At 46.6% G+C, this 21822-nt stretch overlaps 1 protein-coding gene across 1 annotated transcript in view; it reads left to right on the top strand.

The window, feature by feature from the left end:
• col7a1 (collagen, type VII, alpha 1) overlaps positions 1–21822 on the top strand; it is a 443464-nt gene that overhangs the window by 116716 nt on the left and 304926 nt on the right. Inside the window, exons 15-19 of the mRNA XM_059649672.1 lie at positions 517–648; positions 7142–7285; positions 13813–13935; positions 15500–15643; positions 17780–17902. Coding sequence (XP_059505655.1) covers positions 517–648; positions 7142–7285; positions 13813–13935; positions 15500–15643; positions 17780–17902 — 666 coding nt within the window. The remainder of the gene's footprint in view (positions 1–516; positions 649–7141; positions 7286–13812; positions 13936–15499; positions 15644–17779; positions 17903–21822) is intronic.

Here is a 21822-nt window from a genome sequence, read left to right as displayed (position 1 = left end):
ATTCCCCCAGCTATCAACATCCTGAGGGTTATCATTGACCAGAAACTCAACTGGACTCACCCTATAAACACAGTGGCTACAAGAGCAAGTCAGAAGCTAGGAATACTGTGCCAAGTAATACACCTCCTGACTCCTCAAAGCCTGTCCAACATCTACAAGGCACAAGTCAGGAGTGTAATGGAATACTCCCCACTTGCCTGGATGAGTGCAGTCCCAACAACACTCAACAGTGTGTGGAATGAACTTCCAGAGGAAGTGGTGGATGCAGGTACAATTACAACATTTAAAACACATTTGGATAAGTTAGTGAGTAAGAAAGTGTTGGAGAGTTATGGGCCAAGTGGAGGCAGATGGATTAGTTTAACTCAGGATTATGGTTGGCATTGACTGGTTGGAATGAAGGGTCTGTTTTCATGTAACTATTGAGGTGATTACATTAGAGGTCAGTTGTTCAGGGAAGGGAGGATTGGTAACTTTTGCTTTCGCCTTGTCATTGCCTTTGTATTTTATAATTAGTGGAAAAGGAAATCCCACTGGGCACCATCACAAGTCTGAGAGCAGTGGATACAACTCGAGGCCGGATTCGGATCAGCTGGACTGCAGTACCAGGAGCAACAGCTTATAAAATTGTCTGGAGAGATCAAACAGGTATGATGTTCCAGAGGTAGTGTTATGCAAAACTCCAAAAGCACCACAGCCAGCGTAATATTACATAGACAAAATAACTCTGCCTGTCTGCCCCTTGCTTAATCACCCAGCTATCCACATTGGGGTGAAGCTTCCCGTTGATCAGAAACTGAACCAAACCAACTAACAGGGCACGGCAGACATGTGGAGACTGTTTAAGGAGCAGTTGTTCCAAGTGATCCATAAATTTGTTCCTCTGAGACAGGTAAGAAGGGGTAAGATTAAGGAGCCTTGGATGATGGGAACAGAGGTGCTTCTCGTCAAAAAGAAAAAGGCAGCGTACGTAAAGTGGAGGAAGCAAGGGGCGAGCACAGCTTTAGAGGATTACAGGCTTGCTCGGAAGGAGCTCAAAAGTGGACTGAGGAGGGCCAGGAGGGGGCACGAGAAAGGCTTGGCAGGAAGGATTAGGGAGAACCTGAAGGCATTTTATTCATACGTGAGGAATAAGAGAATGATCAGGGAGAAGGTAGGACTGATCAGGGATAGTGTAGGGAACTTGTGCGTGGAGTCTGAGCAGATAGGGGAAGCCCTAAATGAGTTTTTTGCTTCGGTTTTCACTAAGGAAAGGGACTTTGTTGTGAATGAGAACTTTGAGGAGCAGGAAAAAAGGCTTGAATAGATCAAGATTGAGGAAGTTGATGTGCTGGAAATGTTGGCAAACATTAAGATTGATAAGTCCCCAGGGTCAGACCAGATTTATCCTAGGTTGCTCCGGGAAGCGAGAAAGGAGGTTGCTAAGCCGCTGGCGAAGATCTTTGCTTCCTCACTCTCCACGGGAGTCATAGCGGAAGATTGGAGGGAGGCAAATGTTGTTCCTCTTTTCAAGAAAGGGAATAGGGAAATCCCTGGAAATTACAGACCAGTCAGTCTTAGGTCTGTGGTCAGCAAGGTTTTGGAAAGAATTCTGAGGGATAGGATTTATGACTATTTGGAAAAGCATAGCATGATTAAAGGGAGTCAGCATGGCTTTGTGAGGAGCAGGTTATGCCTTACAAATCTTATTGAGTTCTTTGAGAAAGTCACGAGACAGGTTGACGAGGGTCGAGCAGTGGATGTGGTGTACATGGACTTTAGCAAGGCATTTGATAAGGTTCCCCACGGCAGGCTCATTCATAAAGTCAGGAGGTATGGGATACGGGGTGATTTGGCTGTCTGGATTCCGAACCGGTTGGCTGACAGGAGGCAGAGAGTGGTTGTAGATGGTAAGTATTCTGCCTGGAGGTCAGTGCTGAGTGGTGTCCCACAGGGCTTTGTTCTTGGGCCTCTGCTCTTTGTATTTTTTATGAATGACTTAGATGAGGAGGTTGAGGGGTGGGTTAGTATGTTTGCTGATGACACAAAGGTTGGAGGTGCCGTTGATAGCGTCGAGGGCTATTGCAGGCTTCAGTGAGACATTGACAGAATGCAAAGCTGGGCTGAGAAATGGCAGATGGAGTTCAACCTGGATAAATGCGAAGTGATGCATTTTGGAAGGTCGACCTTAAATGCTGAATATAGGATTAAAGGCAGGATTCTCGTCAGTGTGGAAGAACAGCGGGATCTTGGTGTTCAAGTGCATAGCTCCCTCAAAGTTGCCATCCAGGTGGATAAGGTTGTTAAGAAAGCATATGCTGTTTTGGCTTTCATTAACAGGGGGATCGAGTTTAAGAGCCGTGAGGTTATGCTGCAGCTCTACAAAACCCTGGTGAGACCACACTTGGAATATTGTGTCCAGTTCTGGTCGCCCTATTGTAGGAAAGATGTGGAGGCTTTGGAGAGGGTGCAAAGGAGGTTTACCAGGATGCTGCCTGGACTGGAGGGCTTGTCTTACGAGGAGAGGGTGACTGAGCTCAGACTTTTCTCTCTGGAGAGAAGGAGGAAGAGAGGTGACCTGACTGAGGTGTACAAGGTGATGAGAGGCATGGATAGAGTCGATAGCCAGAGACTTTTCCCCAGGACAGGATTGACTGCCACGAGGGGTCATAGTTTTAATGTGTTAGGAGGAAGGTATATAGGAGACGTCAGAGGGAGGTTCTTCACTCAGAGAGTTGTGAGCACATGGAATAGTTTACCAGTGGTAGTCGTGGAAGCAGAGTCATTAGCGACTGCTGCTGCAGTTACCGCCTCCACTTCCAGAACCAACACCACACAAATCACCCTCACCACTGCTGCCGCTGCCCACTCTGCTCCGCCCACTGCCGATGGAACCCCGCCCACAGCTGACACCGACGGAGCCCCGCCCACAACCTCCACAGCCAGCAACCCCAGAGAAGACAGCCACACTGAGCCCTGCCGAATCTTCACCATCCCCCCAGACCACCCACTGACTGAGGACGAACGGTCAGTCCTAAGCAAGGGGCTCACCTTTGTCCCCCTACAACCACACATCAACGAATACCAGTCACATTCGGACATAGAGCAGTTTTTCTGCCGCCTTCGCCTCCACGCTTACTTCTTTAACCGGGACCCCAACCCTCCCTCCACTGACCCCTTCACCCGCTTCCAACACAAGTCCTCCTCCTGGACACCACCCCCAGGCCTCCTACCCTCGCTCGACCTCTTCATCTCCAACTGCCGTTGAGACATCAACCGCCTCAACCTCTCCACCCCTCTAACCCACTCCAACCTCTCCTCCGCAGAATGGGTAGCCCTCTGCTCCCTCCGCTCCAACCCCAACCTCACCATCAAACCTGCAGACAAGGGTGGCGCAGGGGTAGTATGGCGCACTGACCTTACATCGCTGAGGCCAAACGCCAACTCTCCGACACCTCCTGCTACCGCCCCCTTGATCATGACCCCATCCCCGAGCACCAAACCATCATCTCCAACATCCATGACCTCATCACCTCAGGGGACCTCCCACCCACAGCCTCCAACCTCATTGTTCCCCAACCCTGCACGGCCCGTTTCTATCTCCTTCCCAAAATCCACAAACCTGCCTGCCCTGGTCGACCCATTGCCTCAGCCTGTTCCTGCCCCACCGAACTCATCTCCACCTATCTGGACTCCATTTTCTCCCCTTCAGTCCAGGAACTCCCCACCTATGTCAGTGACCCCACCCACGCCCTCCACCTCCTCCAGGACTTCCAATTCCCTGGCCCCCAACACCTCATTTTCACCATGGACGTCCAGTCCCTATACACCTGTATTCCTCATGCAGATGGTCTCAAGGCCCTCCACTTCTTCTTGTCCCGCAGGCCTGACCAATCCCCCTCCACCGACACCCTCATCCACCTAGCCGAACTCGTCCTCACCCTCAACAACTTCTCTTTCGATTCCTCCCACTTCCTACAGACAAAGTGGGTGGCCATGGGTACCCGCATGGGCCCAAGCTATGTCTGCCTCTTTGTCGGCTACGGGGAACAGTCCCTCTTCTGCACCTACACAGGCCCCAAACCCCACCTCTTCCTCCGTTAATTGATGACTATATCGGCGCCGCCTCTTGCTCCCCAGAGGAGTTCGAACATTTCATCCACTTCACCAACACCTTTCATCCCAACCTGAAGTTCACCTAAGCCATCTCCAACACATCCCTCACCTTCCTGGACCTCTCAGTCTCCATCTCAGCTAACCAGCTAGAAACTGGTGTGCATTTCAAGCCCACTGACTCCCACAGCTAGCTAGAATACACCTCCTCCCAATCACCCTCCTGCAAAAATTCCATCCCCTATTCCCAATTCCTCCGCCTCCGCCGCATCTGCTCCCAGGATGAGGCATTCCACTCCTACACGTCCCAGATGTCCACGTTCTTCCAGGACCGCAACTTTCCCCCCGCAGTGGTCGAGAGCGCCCTTGACCGCGTCTCCTGCATTTCCTGCAACACATCCCTCACACCCCGCCCCCGCCACACCGCCCCCAGAGGATCCCCCTCGTTCTCACATACCACCCCAACAACCTCCGGATGCAACGCATCATCCTCCGACACTTTCGCCATCTACAATCCGACCCCACCACCCAAGCCATTTTTCCAACCCCACCGTGGTCTGCCTTCCGGAGAGACCACTCTCTCCGCGACTCCCTTGTCCGCTCCACACTCCCCTCCAATCCCACCACACCCGGCACCTTCCCCTGCAACCACAGGAAGTGCTACACTTACCCCCACACCTCCTCCCTAACCCCTATCCCAGGCCCCAAGATGACCTTCCATATCAAGCCTGCACATGTTCACCTGCACATCTGCCAATGTGGTATATTGTATCCATTGTACCCAATGTGGCTTCCTCTACATTGGGGAAACCAAGCGGAGCCTTGGGGACCGCTTTGCAGAACACCTCCGCTCGGTTCGCAACAAACAACTGCACCTCCCAGTCGTGAACCATTTTAACTCCCCCTCCCATTCCTCAGACGGCATGTCCATCATGGGCCTCCTGCAGTGCCAAAATGATGCCACCCGAAGGTTGCAAGAACAGCAACTCGTATTCCGCTTGGGAACCCTGCAGCCCAATGGTATCAATGTGGACTTCACAAGCTTCAAAATCTCCCCTGCCCCCACTGCATCCCAAAACCAGCCCAGTTCTTCCCCTCCCCCTACTGCATCCCAAAACCTGCCCAGCTCTTCCCCTCCCCCCTACTGCATCACAAAACCAGCCCAGCTCTTCCCCTCCCCCCACTGCATCCCAAAACCAGTCCAGCCTGTCTCCGCTTCCCTAACCTGTTCTTCCTCTCACCCATCCCTTCCTCCCACCTCAAACCACACCTCCATTTCCCACCTACCACCTCATCCCGCCTCCTTGACCTGTCCGTCCTCCCTGGACTGACCTATCCCGTCCCTACCTCCTCACCAATACTCTCCTCTCTACCTTTTCTCTCCATCTTCGGTCCGCCTCCCCCTCTCTCCCTATTTATTCCAGTTCCATCTCCCCATCCCCCTCTCTCATGAAGGGTCTAGGCCCAAAACGTCAGCTTTCCTGCTCCTAAGATGCTGCTGGGCCTGCTGTGTTCATCCAGCTCCACACTTTGTTATCAGTGACATTTAAGCGACTGCTGGACATGCACATAGACAGCAGTGAATTAGGGGAATGTAGATTAGGTTATTTTATGTTTGGATTAGGATTATTTCAGGGCACAACATCGTGGGCTGAAGGGCCTGTACTATGCTGTGCTGTACTTTTCTATGTTCTATAACTAAGCAAATGCTGTAGGTACAGGAGTGGGCCAAATGCTAGAAATACTGCAGTAATTAACTCATCTCCTGAAATAACTGCACAGAGACTTGTATCCCATCACCAAGTCACCCTTTATTTACAGGTACATAGTGCACTTTCTATAGCCAGCCAGCTCAGAGTCAATCCCCTGAACTGAGGAGATTCTAAATTTTCTGGTTATGTTGGTCAGTCCTGGCTTTCCTGATTGGCCCAGATTAGCAAACCCAATCAGGGATCTTGTAGTCAACACGACCCACCTGGTTCCAATCACTACAACTCCTGACTCCTCGAGCCTGTCTGGCATTTACAAGGCATAAGACAGGAGTGTGATGGAATACTCCCCACTTGCCTGGCTGGGTGCAGCTCTAACAACACTCAAGAAGCTCAACACCATCCAGGACAAAGCAGCCGCTTGCTCAGCACCACATCCAACACCTTCAACATTCACTGCCTTCACTACTGACACCCAGTAACATCAGTGTGTACCATCTGTAAGTTGCACACTGCAGTAGTTCGCCAAGGCTCCTTTGAACATTATTACCTGGAAGGACAAAGACAGCAGATAGATGGGAACCAGCGTTTTGCAAATTTAGATCGGGCTGACGTTCGCGAGAAGCATCATGTGGTGTTTGAAGGCAAATACATACACTACTCAGAGGTCAATAACAAGCCATTGTGCTCCTACAGTCCCAAGCTCTACAAATAGCACCAACTCAATGGTCACCCATTCATTACGTTGTGGAGGACAAAACTGTCCCTCTCAAGCATTGTGAATTCATGGTCAAGTACCACAACCAGCAGGTACACGAAACCCAGCCCACATTCTGAAGACTGAAGCACAAGTCCCTTGCCTATGTGCTCCAGCCCTCTAAAGCCCAAGATCCTATATGTTTTATTCTTCACCCTGCCCTGCAACTAGCAAGGATTCTTGAGAATGTGTACACGTGTTCCTCCAAGTGCCTCTAATCCTGCACCCCTCTTGAAATTGTACCCATTATTTTGTAACAAAAGCAAAGTATGCGGAAATGTGAAACAAGCGCAGAAAGTTCTGGTGAAACTCAGCATTTCTGGCAGCAACTGTGGAAGAAGCAACAAAGTTAGCATCACCAGTATTCAGGCCTTTTACACAGCTGATTTTATTTTGTTCTTTCAAACAAAATGTATCTCTTTATACATCTCTGTATTAACGGTCATCTGCCACATCCTGCAACCAATCTATCCTTGTGAAGTTAGACACTGTCCACCTTGTAGCTGATGATATTTCCAGTTTTCGTGTTAACCTGATCATTTTGAAATTGTGCGCATTAATAACCTGGTTTTTTCCTGTTCAGGATATGAGATAACCAGAATTGTGTCACATGATGTAACAACATTTGACATTGATCGAATACAACAAGGGGCAACATATTACATCAATGTGTCACCACTTTCTGGAGGCAGAGAAGGAAATCCTGTCAGCGTTGTGGCTCAGGCAGGTAAGAGATGAATTGACACTGCAGTAATGCTGAGCTTGCTCTTCCTACATATGCTTGGACAATTAACATTCAGACCAGGCAATGGCCAATTCCAACAAGAATCTAACTGTTGCCCCTTTATATTCAATGGCATTATTTTCACTAAGTCCCCCAATAGCAACAGCTTGGAGTTACTGTTGACCAGAAATGGAATTGCTCTAGTAGCTACAAGAGCTAGGAATCCTACAGCAATAACTCACTTCCTGTCTCTCCAAAGCCTGTCCACCATCTACAAGGCATAAGTCAGGAGTGTGATGGAATTCTCCCCACTTGCCTGGATGGGTGCAGCTCCAACAACACTCAGGAAGCTTGATTGTCACCCCCATCTAGCATTGTCAACATTCACTCCATTCACCAGTTGAGCAACAGATTGGGGGACCATGCTTAAGATGCACCGCAGCAACTTACTAAGACTCCTCAGACAGCAACTTCCAAACCCATGGCCACTTCTATGCAGAAGGATTACAGCAGCAGGTAATCGGGAATGCTGCTACTGGCAAGTTCCTCATGAAGTCACTCATCATCCTGACTCGGAAATATGTCCCTGTTCTTTTGTTGTCAAAATCCTGGAATTCCCTCCCTGAATAGCACTGTGGTGTATGTATGGACTGCAGCGGCTCCAGAAGCCAGCTCACTACCAGTTTCTGAAGGATAATTAGGGATGAACAATAAATACTGGCTAGCCAGTGATGCCTACATCCTCTGAATGAATAAGTGGAAAAAAATCCAAGTTGATGTCTTTGTATTTCTGTTGCTTCTTTTAGCTGGGGAATCAGCAATACAATCTTGAGTAAGGCCAGGTTCTCTGTCAGAGAAGGAAGGTTTGGCTTTGAGCCCTTGCGTGATTTCCTCAGCTGTTTGTCTTACAGCCATTAATAAAATGACTACTATGTCTGCGGATGTCTGAACTAAACAGGAAATTGCAGGAATGGGACTGCATTTGCCAAGACGTTTGAAGTGCACCCTTCTTATTTCGCAATGAAACCCAATAGATGCTCAACATTAGTAGCAGCAGTGTGCACTATCTTCAAGACAACAAATTGTGAAGCTGGATGAACACAGCAGGCCAAGCAGCATCTCAGGAGCACAAAAGCTGACGTTTCGGGCCTAGACCCTTCATCAGAGACCCTTCCTCTCTGATGAAGGGTCTAGGCCCGAAACGTCAGCTTTTGTGCTCCTGAGATGCTGCTTGGCCTGCTGTGTTCATCCAGCTTCACACTTTGTTATCTTGGATTCTCCAGCATCTGCAGTTCCCATTATCACTGCACTATCTTCAAGATGCCCTGTAGGAATTCACCAAAGATCCTGAGCCAGCACCTTACAAACCTACAACTAGTTTCATCTAGAAGGACAAGGGCAGCAGGCATATGGGAACACCACCACCTCCAAGTTCCCCTCCAAGCCACTCACCACCCTGACTTGGAAATATATCGCCATTCTTTCACTGTCACTGGGTCAAAATCCTGGAATTCTGTCCCTGAGGGCATCGTGGGTCTGCCTACAGCGCCTGAGCTGCAGTGGCTCAAGAAGGCAGCTCACCCCCACCTTCTCAAGGGGCAACTTGGAACTGGTAAAAGTAATGCCTATGAATACATTTATAAAAAATGCCATTGGGGTCTCTAGGCATGCGTTCATCACTCAGAAGCATCCCTTTTCCTTCCTGACTGGCAGCCACGATACCTGAGAGGAGACAGTCCATACCTCTTAGAATCTCTTTTGAAGGTGCATTGCTGAATGTTGGCCAGGCTCACTGCCTCTCCTCCAATATGTCTCCTTGCTTCCATCTGTGTGTTCACCTGTGAACTAACATACCATGAAGTGACGGACAGGTTTGATGGTTTCAGAAGCTCTGCACGCCCCAGGGCTTTGGGAATAAACAGATGTCACTCTGAGGGGATTCCTGTGCAGGAGCGTGAGGCCTAACCCATGCTGCACCATTGCAAGCGGGCAGAATGCTGTTACAGTTCTTGAAACGTGAGGCCAATTTGAGGAGGTTGTCTTTGGATTTGCCTGAGCCCCACTTACAGGCATTAATCATAAAATGGGAGAATTGTACAGCATGTCAGAGGAAGACACTGCTCCTGTGTCAGCCGTTTGGAAGTTATCAGGTTGGCGTCATGCCCTTTGCATTTACCCACAATACTATTCCAACACAATGAGCCCCGGCACCCTCACATAAATCAAACTGAGGAAGTGCTGCGCCCAAATGCAGTGTATCAATGAATGTGTATCTGTTGTGTCTTGTCCTCCTGAAGCTGAAGTGATTCGTTTGCTAATACTCCAACCTGTCTAATGGAAGGCCCCGGGTGGCACGGTGGCTCAGTGGTTAGCACTGCTGCCTCACAGCTCCAAGGACCTGGGTTTGATTCCACCCTTGGGTGACTCTCTGTGTAGATTTTGCATATTCTTCCTGTGTTTGTGTGGGTTTCTTGCAGGTGTTCTGGTTTTCTCCCACACTTCAAAGATGTGAAGGCTCGGTGGATTGACCAGGCTAAATTGCCCATAGTGTATAGGTTAAGTGTGTTAGCCATGGGGAAATGTGGGGGTATAGGGTAAGGGAGGTTGGTCTGGGTGGGATGCTCTTTGGAGGGCCAGTGTGGACTTGTTGGGCCGAATGGCCTGTTTCTACACTGCAAGAATTCTATGAAGCCTCATTTCAGAGCTGATGGCAATGAGAAATGATAGTGTCTGTTTCTCTGTCATCTACTTTATGTGCAATCACAAATAGTCAGGCTTTCCTTGAGTCCGATATCTAAAATTTAAATGTAAAACACTGCGGAAGCTGGAAATCTGAAACAGATACAGAAGTTGCTGGAGGAAACTCTGCAGGCCTGGCAGCATCAGTGGAGAAACAGGATTAACATTCTGAGTCTTCTCAAGTTGCACAGTGCTAACTCTTTACAGAGCTGCAATGTTACGGACTGACACACACACCCTGGGTACAGTGCTTAGTATATGGTACAAACAATTACAGCTGACTCCATAACAGAGAGAGTGACTGAAGGCAAGCAGCAAGTAACTTCAGCCTGGAACATCTCTTGTTGTGATCCCATGTCATTGTCTTACAATCCTGTTTGGTCTAGAATCTGTGCTGTAATACAAGGGATCTCCCAGGCTTGTTAATGAGCCCGTAGAATCCTTGTAACACTTCACACCATCCTTTTTTATATTCCTGCATTTGGCCAGCATTTATTGTCCATCCCTACCTGCCCTTCAGACAGCGGTAGTGAGAGGGCGAACACGCTAACCTGCTTTCTGCAGAGGCAGAACGAGGTCACACTACACGCTGATGAGTTCCTGCACTTGCCCTTGCACCCCACAACCACCACCGCTGACTCACCCCCCACATGAGCCGACAGAAGTTCAAAGGTTGATGAATAAGTTGCTCTGAGTTTCAGACTTCCAGCTTCTGCTGTATTTTGCCTGTATTGAAGTTGTGCTATGTTGTCTGATTGACACTGACAAGCGACTGGATGCATTACAGTGAGACTCACGACTAGTCGTGCTCAGTCCTTGGCACGGCCCATATGTGGTTAACACACCAGGGCATTAAGCCCTTTCATGTGAGCAGTCGGATTTAATGTCTCCACTTCCGCTGTGGAGTGTCCAAGTCATTCTGTTACAATAACACTGCTGTACCACTAGAGGTTCTCACTGACTGGTTCATATTATCAAGTGCTCTCTGACTACAAGTGTGCAACATCACATTAAATCAGCAAATTATGGACTATTGGCTGTCTGAAACATTCTGTTTGCAATCCTCCATCTGAATCTAAAACAGTAGCCTCCCAGACACAGATTGCAAAACATTTAATGCAACAGATCAGTAATTATTCACAGTGTTGAACTTTACTGGAATGCTGCGTACACAGGCACACACACACTGACAGTCTGTGATTAAATGGACTGTGGTTTAGATATTGCAAAATGATTATTATGTATTGCACTGTTAATTGCAGTGTGGGAATATTTCAGTGTGAAGTTTATACTTAAAATGGCACTAATGATGTGACGTTAATTATATATTTAATGGAAATTCTCAATGTATTTTGTTAAAAAGGAATTGTTCATTACTCAGGATGAATATGACAGGAAGTTCATAATAATTATTGGGACTCTGTGTTCACCATAACATTGTAGAGTTGTACAGAGAAATAAGCAGCCATGATGCTGATTGCAAACTATTTGAAACCTATCCAATTAGGCTCAGTCCTTAACATTACTAAAGGGGGGCACCAAGTCAAAGCTTTGCATCTTGCCCTCATCGAGATGGAAACACAAGGGAACCAGTTTTGGAATAGGAACAGCAATTTTTACAGCATGAGAAGAAGGTGCTGATGGCTTGGATTGTGGCTGGCTTGGAGTTTGTACAGGAGCTGATATCTGTTAATCTTTGGTCGACTATTAACCTCAGAACAGGCAGGTAGACTGTGATTGAGAGATAATGGGAACTGCAGATGCTGGAGATTCCAAGATAATAAAATGTGAGGCTGGATGAACACAGCAGGCCAAGCAGCATCTCAGGAGCACAAAAGCTGACGTTTCGGGCCCAGACCCTTCATCAGAGAGGGGGATGGGGGGAGGGAACTGGAATAAATAGGGAGAGAGGGGGAGGCGGACCGAAGATGGAGAGTAAAGAAGATAGGTGGAGAAGGTGTGGGTGGGGAGGTAGGGAGGGGATAGGTCAGTCCAGGGAAGACGGACAGGTCAAGGAGGTGGGATGAGGTTAGTAGGTAGCTGGGGGTGCGGCTTGGGGTGGGAGGAAGGGATGGATGAGAGGAAGAACCGGTTAGGGAGGCAGAGACAGGTTGGACTGGTTTTGGGATGCAGTGGGTGGGGGGGAAGAGCTGGGCTGGTTGTGTGGTGCAGTGGGGGGAGGGGATGAACTGGGCTGGTTTAGGGATGCAGTGGGGGAAGGGGAGATTTTGAAACTGGTGAAGTCCACATTGATACCATATGGCTGCAGGGTTCCCAGGCGGAATATGAGTTGCTGTTCCTGCAACCTTCGGGTGGCATCATTGTGGCAGTGCAGGAGGCCCATGATGGACATGTCATCAAGAGAATGGGAGGGGGAGTGGAAATGGTTTGCGACTGGGAGGTGCAGTTGTTTGTTGCGAACTGAGCGGAGGTGTTCTGCAAAGCGGTCCCCAAGCCTCCGCTTGGTTTCCCCAATGTAGAGAAAGCCGCACCGGGTACAGTGGATGCAGTATTTGCAATGTCCATAACCATTTTCTCAAGGAGAAGATGCAGTGTTTGCGTAACTACCTTTTGCCCACATAGAACAGAACCTTTTGAGTGAATAAATGTGGCTTCAAGCATGCACACAGATGAAATGTCAGTTGTCATGGGCACCTCAAGCAAAGACATTAAATGCTCTGTCTTCAGAATTCTGTCTTCATTGTTTTCTTTTTTTAGTTCTTGCACACAACTTTTCCCATCACCAAATCATCCACTATACTTTGTTTTATCCATTTAGCTCCACCAGTAAACCACCCAACTAATTAATTTGCATGCAAAGCCCATCCAGGGCAATACAGACCATCAAAGGTAAGGGACGAGGAAGGGGCTAAGTCAAAATGGAGTCAGAAGGGGAGAATACTTTACTTTGGGGCCCAATCAAACCAGATTAACTAATTGTCAAATGATCAGGCCCTTAAAGGGGCATGGGATCAAAAATGGACTTAGGAAATTGAAAGTAATATTCTGGGGGCTGATACGCACTTCAGAGACTATTTCATCTACCAATGTGGAAGCCCTGCACATCGGTAATTAGCTATAATCCGCAGAGGACTGTAGGCATCTCATTCCATTTGAAGGAGACAGTTGTTCATTTAACTTCGACTGGGGGCAGACTGTAGGATATGCTTTGTCGAAAATGGCAAGGAGGGAGGCCTCTGTGAACACTGACAGCTAATGAAGTGATTGATCACATGCTGATGGCAGCATTCCACAGCACACTCCAGCCAACTGAACCAACCAAGCTCAGCAATCTCCCGTTCCATGCGGAGAAAAGAATCAGAGTTAACGCTTTGGGTGCGGTGACCCTTCCTCGGAACTAGGGCTTCCTAGTTCTGAAGAAGGGTCACTGGACCTGAAACATTAACTCTGACTTTTTTCCTTCACGGATGCTGCCAGACCTGCTGAGCAACCTCTATTTCTGTTCCTGATTTACAGCATCTGCAGTTCTTTTGGTTTTTCTCTCTACATATGCGTAGGGTACTCAATCCATCAAGCTTTTCAACTGTGTGTTGTTTGTCTTATTAATACAATCAAGATACCTTTAAAGTTCAGATTGCAACAACTTATAGTGTAACAGGACCTCTCCTGAACTTCCCCGCTATTTATTTCGCCTGAACAGCAGCATTCAATGAATGAATAAAAGGAATTGAAGTCTATCATCTTGGCTCCATTTGTCTAAAGCGTACACTTGCTCAGTCAATGGATCTTTCAAATATCTCTCCTTTTCTCTCCAATCTGCACAACGTAAGATACAGCCATTGAGCGTGTGACGGAGCTCCGTTCCCTTGAGACTCGGAATAATCAGGTCCGAATAGCGTGGCGAGGAGTGTCCCAGGCTACAGCGTACAAGGTCATGTGGAAACGCGCTGACGGTAGGTGCACCCACCTCCAAACAGCTTGAATGAGGTTCCCCTGCCCTTGGGAGCTACCTCAGGAATGCATTTGCTGTGCTTCGTGCCAATATTTGATAGCAGTGGTACTACAAGGCTTCACTTGTTGAAACTTTGCTCAGTTGGTGCTGGTGTTGAGGGCATGCTGCACTGACGTCGGTGCCAGTTTCAGATACGATGGTCAACAGAAGCTCTTTTACCTAATTGGGAGGATTGCATGGAACTGTTTTTGAAGAACAGCAGGTGGGGGAGGGCGCAGGGGGGTAGATTTCTCTGGTCGGGAGACAGACTTTCAATTGCTCAACTGACATCATTAAAACACGTAAACCGACCATTACTTCAGTTCTATCAGTGGGATCTTGCTGTGAACCTGTCAGCCGCTGTGGTTCCTACATTCTAGAGTGGCCACACTTCATAACGTAATTTCATTTGGACTATCCTGAAGTCATGGAAGGCACTATAATACGGAAAGCCTTTCATTCAGATTGGGAGATAATCTACCTACCTGGGTAAATTTTATTTTCGTTAATTGTTTGCGGTCAATATTTCTAAGACAAAGGTTGTTAGATTCCTGACAAGCAACATGTTGAAAAGTTATTGTGGTTAATCAGGGATATGCAACAGTTCGATGAACTGTGATCTTATTGAACGGCACAGCAGAGTCAAGGGCTGAGTGGCCTACCGTTGTTTCTCACTTGTATGTTTGCTGTCTCTTAACAGCCCTCTGAAATGGCCTTACCAAGCCACATATAAGGGCAATTAGGGCCAGCAATAAATGCCCACATCACATACATCAATAGTAAACAATTCACACTCAGCTAAACAAAGAGATTGCTCCCCATTTCAGTTCAAAGTGGCTGACCCATTGAGTGGGGTTGATGACTGTGAAGTGTTCGGGGATGTCGTGAGGTGCAACAAATTGCTGTGATAAATGGAAATTTTTGTGCCCTTTTCAATTGGGGGAGGTGATGGCCTTGTGGTATTATCACTGGATTTATTAAATCCAGAGCCCCAGGTGATGTTCTGGGGAGCTGGTTTGAAATCTCACTATGAAAGACGGTGGAGTTTGACTTAAATTTGCTGGGGAGTTTTCGTGAATGCCAGCCTAACCAGTGATGCCAATACCCTAGGAATAAATAAATAGAATTTAGTTAATGGCAGCACGGTGGCCCAGTGGTCAGCACCACAGCCTCACAGCACCAGGGACCCAGGTTCAATCCTAGCCCTGGGTGACTGTCTGTGTGGAGTTTGCACATTCTCACTGTGTCTGTGTGGGTTTCCTCCGGCTGCTGTTACCTCCCACAGTCAGAAGGATGTGTAGGTTAGGTGCAATGGCCTTTCTAAATTGCCCAGAGTGTCCAGGAACTATAGGCTAGGTAGATTAGCCATGGGAAATGCACGGTCCCAGGGAATGATTAGGGGGTTGGAACGAGGTGACTTGCCCATTGATGTGGATTTGATGGACTGAAAAGGCCTGCTTCCCTGTTTTGAGTCAGTGATTCAATAATGAATGATTAATGTTTCATTTATCCATTGTTTACACCAGGAACCGAGGAGAGCAGAGTGCTGAGTAGCTCCATCAACACGTTTGATGTGGAAGGTTTGCAGCCGAATTCTGTGTACGTGATTGGAGTTTCAGCAGTGGTGGGAAACAGAGAGGGGCCTCTCACCACTGTCACTGTGAGAACTGGTGAGTGTCTAACACCCTGCATGGTGATACGTAAGGGCCAAGCCTGAAGAGAGGAAGAGCTGCCTGGGGAGAGATATTGGTCTTGAGTTTCTGTGGAGATATCATCTTAGAAATGACTGACACTGAGCATAAAGCAAGACACTGCTTGGCCTGCTGCTCCAATGCCAGCTCTTCCAAAGAGCAGTGGTACTTATTTTCAAGCCTTTGCACTCTGTTCATTACCCCGTAAGTTCCTCGTCCACAGATACTGTTCTGAATCCTTTCTGAAATCATTACTGGAATCATTTCTCACCACCAGTTACGTGTAACCTAACAGTTTGCCACAATTCTGTTATGAGAAATTGACGTTTTTACATGAAGCTAAATAAGTTTTGGCAAAGTGACCACACGCCCCATGCCCATCCCTAAAATGCAGGTAAAACCCCTTCCTCCCTGCCTCATCCGTAACTCTAGTCTCAATTACCCTTTTTAGCAGCTTCCTGGCACTGAGATTGTTCCAAACAATTGAAAATTCCAAAGAATTCCGAAGACTACTGGGAGAAGAAATTATCCTATTGCCTTGGAAATTCTCCCCATCATCTTACTCAGGATTGTTCTGAAACTGTGCTCCCTAGAGCTAGGTTCGCCAGCAAGAGTGGGTTGGATTGGGTTGGCTGGGGCCGGGTTAGTAATCCAGAGTCCCATGTTATTGCTCTGAGAACATAGGTTCAAACCAGACGGTCTAGTTTTAGCGATAGTGACCATGTACCCATCATTGATTCACATTAAAAACCCACCCGGTTCACTAATTCCCTCTAAGGAAAGAAGTCTTATCAGGCCTACATGTGACTCCAGACCCACAGTAATAGCATTGACTGTTAATTGCCCTCTGAAAGCTGTAACAAGCCACATGGTGCAGTTAAGGATGGGGAATATGTGCTGGACTTGCCACATTCCCTGAAAGCATTTTTCTAAAAAATGTCAAGTTCCTTTGGAATTATGATCATCTTTCAATCTGCTAAACTCAGTGAGTTATGGCTCAGTTTATGCATTCTTTCCTCATTGCAGTATATCTTCTCAAAACTGTATCCAATGCAGGCATCTCTCCCCTCAACCAGAGACTACCTACTGAGCATGCACTTTAGGAACTTTAGTGACATTAGGTCACATGGGACTGGGACTCAAATATGTTAGCTTCCAAATATGTTCTTTCTTACTATTCCTGGTCAGTAGTTACGTTCAGTAAAGCCTGCTGCTGTTCATTTACCAAGGATTATTCGTTAGCACTTTCTAAACCACCAACTGTACGTTCTAGGGGAACAAGGGCAGCAGATACGTTGCAATGCCTACCCTTACAAGTTCCCCTCCAATCCTGACTTGGAAATATATCTTCATTCCTTTACTGTCAGTGGATCAGAATCTGGAATTCTGTTGCTAACTGCGCGATGGGTGTCCCTACAACAGAAGGACTGCAGCAGGTCAGGAATGTGGTACAGGGCAATTAGGGATGGGGCACAAATACAAGCTGCACATCTCATGAATAAATAAAACTGATGTAAGTGTAGACCTGACCATATGATGTAAGTAAGAAGTGCTTATTAAGTCCTGTACAGCAACACCATGGGTGGCATTGGTGCGACTTTGTGACTTTTTTTGTACAAATTGCAATGTTTCTTGCCCTCCCATATATGCATGGCTGCAAGGAATGGTGATGTGAAGGTCCCAGTGAGTTTGAATGGAGCCTTTGTTGTGGAAAGTCTTCAATCATATCGAGAACCAATACCACCCTGTTCCCATTCATTGAAGGTCAGTGCCAGGGACATATTTGTGGGTGTGTGAAATTAGCAATGGGTTGTTCACCTTCAAGGTCAGGGTTCAAGACTGACCAGACTAGTGGATGAACCTTCTCAGAGCTGCCAAGGCAATCCAGTTGGGTCTGTATCAACCCAGTCACTGCTCCCCTGTGTATTACCATTAACTAGTGTAGGTAATTTGACGAGAGATTCTCTGAAGCAAGCTCAAAAAGCAATTGAATGGATACTCGAAGAGAGTAGATGTGTGGTGGATATAGCATACCGCTGGGCAGTGTGACCTCTCACTCTTTTGAAATATCAGCTGTTTCTTTGTCTCAAAGGAAAACACCTTTTCTTTTCCAAGAACCGCTCGTGGGTGGTGTGACGAGTCTGCGAGTAGTTGAAACACAGAGCTCACGGATTCGAATCAGCTGGGTTGGCTTTGCCACGGCAACAGCGTACAGGGTCACATGGCGCCGTGCTGATGGTAGGTGACCTGTTCTTTTTGCTCTTGCGGGTTGTTCAATGTCGTCAGGTTCCCTTGTGGTCCACGTAAGGAGCTTTAGCCATACATTGGCTCCATTCACTGAGTCACATCAGGCTTACAGCACAGAAACAGACCATTCGGTCCAGCTGGACTGTGTTGCCATTCATGCTACACACTAGGGTCTCATCCTGAATCCATTTCATCTAAACCTGTTGGTACATCTATCTATAATAATATAAAACTACAAATGCTGGTAGCCTGAGTAAAAGTTTTGAAAAATCTCAACAAGTCAGACCACATCTTTGGAAGAAGAAACAGGGTGACCATTTCAAATAGAATAATCTTGAAAAGCCATATTAGACTCAAAAACTATATTTTTCTGTCTTCACAGATGTGAGTTTTTCCTGAACTCTTTATTTTTCTTTTAACATGTCCTTCTATCCCTTCCTCCCTCATGGAATTATCAGTCACTTCCCCTCAATGCAACTCTGCTGCCTCAGGGAGACGATGGGCCGAATGGTACTATTGCTAGACTATTCAACCAGGGACTAGGTAATGTTCTGGGTTCCAGGTTTTGAGACCTGGCGTGGCAGATAGTGAAATTTGAATTCAATAAATGAGGACTATCAAACCTGTTCTTGGAGGGGGGTGGAGGATGTCCCATCTGGTTGACTGATATCCTTACCTAATCTGGCCTCTGTAGGAGTCCCAACCCACTGCAATGTTGTAACTCCGAACTGCCCTGTGGGCAATTAGGGATGGGCAATAAGTACTGGTCTCTCCAGTGACCCTGTAATCCTGTGAATGAATTTAAGAAACAGACTGAGTCCTGACGAAGGGTCACTGGATCCAAAACTTTAGCCCCGATTTCTCTCTGATGCTGCCAGACCTGCTGAGCCTTTCCAGCAATTTCTGCTTTTGTTTTTGATTACCAGCATTCTCAGTTCTTTTGGCTTTTAATTTAAAAAAAACTCACCATGCTCAAATTGTTTGGGAACCAGTCCCACATTTGAACCATTCTCTACATCAAGAGGTATCCCATTATCTCTTTCTAAAGACCCTGTTTGATTTATTAGTGGTAAAATTATATTCATGGTTTGGACTCCTAAGATAGTGGAAGTTTCTTTTTTATATGAACTTTTTAAAAAATTCATTTGTCAGATGTGGGAGCGATGGGTTGGCCAGCGTTTATAGCCCGTCCCTACTTGCCCTTGAAGAGACTTTATAGTGCTCGGTACACATGAATGCCTTTGGAGAACCATTTCAGAGGCCAGTTAAGAGTCAACCACATTGCTGTGGGTTTGGAGTCACATGTAGGCCAGACCAGGTAAGGATGGCAGATTCCATCCCTCTGAAGGAAATCAGTGAATCAGTTGGGTTTTCCCGACAATTGACGTTGGTTTCATGTGTCATCATTGGACTCTTAACTCTAGATTTTATTTTTATTGAATTCAAATTCCACCATCTGCTGTGGCGGCATTCAAACTCTGGTCCCCAGATCATTAAATAAAAACTAAAAGAACTGTGGATGCTGTAAAGTTCTGAGGAACGGTCACCGGAACCGAAACGCTAGCTGTGATTCTTTTTCTCCAGAGATGCTGCCAGATCTGCCGAGCATTTCAAGCAACTTCTGTTTTTGTCCCTAGAACATTATTTCATTGAACTCTTCCTGCTTAAATCTTTGTAAAAAGCTCTCAAACGCCTTCTTCTGAGACCAATTTACCTCACTCTGTCCTGCCTTTTCATACTAACTATGCCCTCTGTTCTCATTGACGTATCAATGATTTGGATGAGGGAAGTGAGGGATGAGTTTGTGGTGGGAAAGCAAATGATGAAGGTGACACAAAGTGTCTACAGAGAGACATAGACAGGTAACACACCTGGGCTAAAGCTTAGCCAATGAAATATAATATGGGTAAGTGTGAGGTTATGAAGAGGAATATAGGAGTTGAATATTATTTAAATGGAGAAAGACTGTGGAAAGCTACAGAACAGGAGGATTTGGGAATCTTCATCCATAAATAACAAAATACTGGCATCCAAATTCAGTGGGTAACAGAGGAGACAAATGGAATGCTTGCATTTATTTGAAAAGGAATGGAGTATAAAAATAGGGAGGTTGTGTTAAATGTATCCAAGGCACTAGTCAGACCATAAATGGAATACTGTGAGCAGTTTTGGGCCCCTTATCCAAGGGAAGATAGATTGGCATCGGAGGCAGTTCAGAGAACATTCAGTAGGCTGATACCAGGTTTGGAGGAGCTGTTTTATCAAGAGAGTTTGACAGGTTGGGCCTGGACTCTGTAGAGTTTAGAACAATAAGACATCATTGAAACACACATGATTCTTAGGGGACTTGACCTGTTAGATGCAGACAGGTAGTTTCTCCTTGTGGGCGAATTTAGGGCCAGATGGCATCTCACAGTAAGGGTTTGCACAGAAATATGGAGGAATTTCTTCTCTCAGAAGGTAGCGAATGATCTCATTGAATGATGGACCAGACTCATTGAGCCAAATGGCCTACTTCCATCTAGATTCCTCTTTGTATATGCTCAAGACCTTGAGTCAATCTGCCCTATGTTTCCAACCACTACTCAGTAACTATCCTTTGCAGGTGAGCTTTGAGAGATTTTCATTATCTTTGTAATTAATAAATATCGTATTCAAAGAACCTAAGGCAGAATATGTTTTGTCTTGGTGTGGAGTCTTTCTTGGTGTTCCTTGACTTTTGACCTGAAGATGATTTATTAAAACATCAAGACTCTGGAAGGTTTGTAACACACCTGGAGAGGCAGAGTCATTATGATAGCAGTGATCCAGGGGTTAATGCTGTGAGGCCACAGGTCCATATCTACCATAGCCACTGGTGGTATTTAAATTCAGTTAATAAATCTGGAAAATGAAGATCATCGCAGTGAGAAACTGTGAAGCTATCAGTGATTGTTGTAAAAGCCCAACTGGTTTACTGATGTCCTTTAGGGAAGGAAATATGCCATCCTTACCTGGTGTGGTGTAATCCCGATGTGATTGACTCTTAAATGCCTTCTGAGATGATTAAGCAAAAAGCTTGGCTTGCAGGCAACAAACGCTGGGCTTGTCAGCAGTCTCCACAAACTCTGATGAACTTTTAGGGAGTCCTCCTTTATTTTTAAGAAGTTTCTGTTCTCTAATTGGAGACTGTTCATTATCCGCAGTGTTGATTATCCCTAATGTAATTTATCCCCAATGTTAATGATCCCCAATGTTAGTTATCCCAAATGGTAATGCTCCCACATTGCTGGCTGTACTTTCATCTCCTTGAGTCCTAAATGTTGGAGAATGGGAATGAATATGTTAATTTCAGTTTCAGAGTGTGTGGATGATATGCAACTCGGAAAACTTGGAAACTGTGAGGAGGTCAGTGAGGATATTGACAAGTTGGTGGAGTGGGTGAATGGTTGGCAGATAAGGTTCAGTGCAGAGAAATATGATGTGATGTCTTATGGTAGGGAGAACTCACTCAGACAGAAGGAAACAGGAGATGCAATTCTAAGAGGTGTCCAGGAGCAGAGGAACCTACTTGTGTACTGCAATGTGTACAGTTGTATAGTAATGTATACTATACATTAAAGATGGCAGGAAAGGTAAAAAGAGCAGCACTTGGAGCATTGCGTACAGTTCTGGTCACCGCATTATAAGGAGGATATGGGAGCTTTGGAAAGGGTGCAGAGGAAATTTACTAGGATGTTGCCTGGTATGGAGGGAAGGTCTTATGAGGAAAGGCTGAGGGACTTGAGGCTGTTTTCGTTAGAGAGAAGAAGGTTGAGAGGTGACTTAATTGAAACATATAAAATAATCAGAGGGTTAGATAGGGTGGATAGGGAGAGCCTTTTACCTAGGATGGTGACGGCGAGCACGAGAGGGCATAGCTTTAAATTGAG

This window comes from Stegostoma tigrinum, chromosome 11, assembly GCF_030684315.1.
Source record: "Stegostoma tigrinum isolate sSteTig4 chromosome 11, sSteTig4.hap1, whole genome shotgun sequence".
Taxonomy (NCBI): Eukaryota; Metazoa; Chordata; class Chondrichthyes; order Orectolobiformes; family Stegostomatidae; genus Stegostoma; species Stegostoma tigrinum.
The sequence above is the reverse complement of the archived record's forward strand: the minus strand, read 5'-3'. Positions and strand labels throughout refer to the sequence as shown.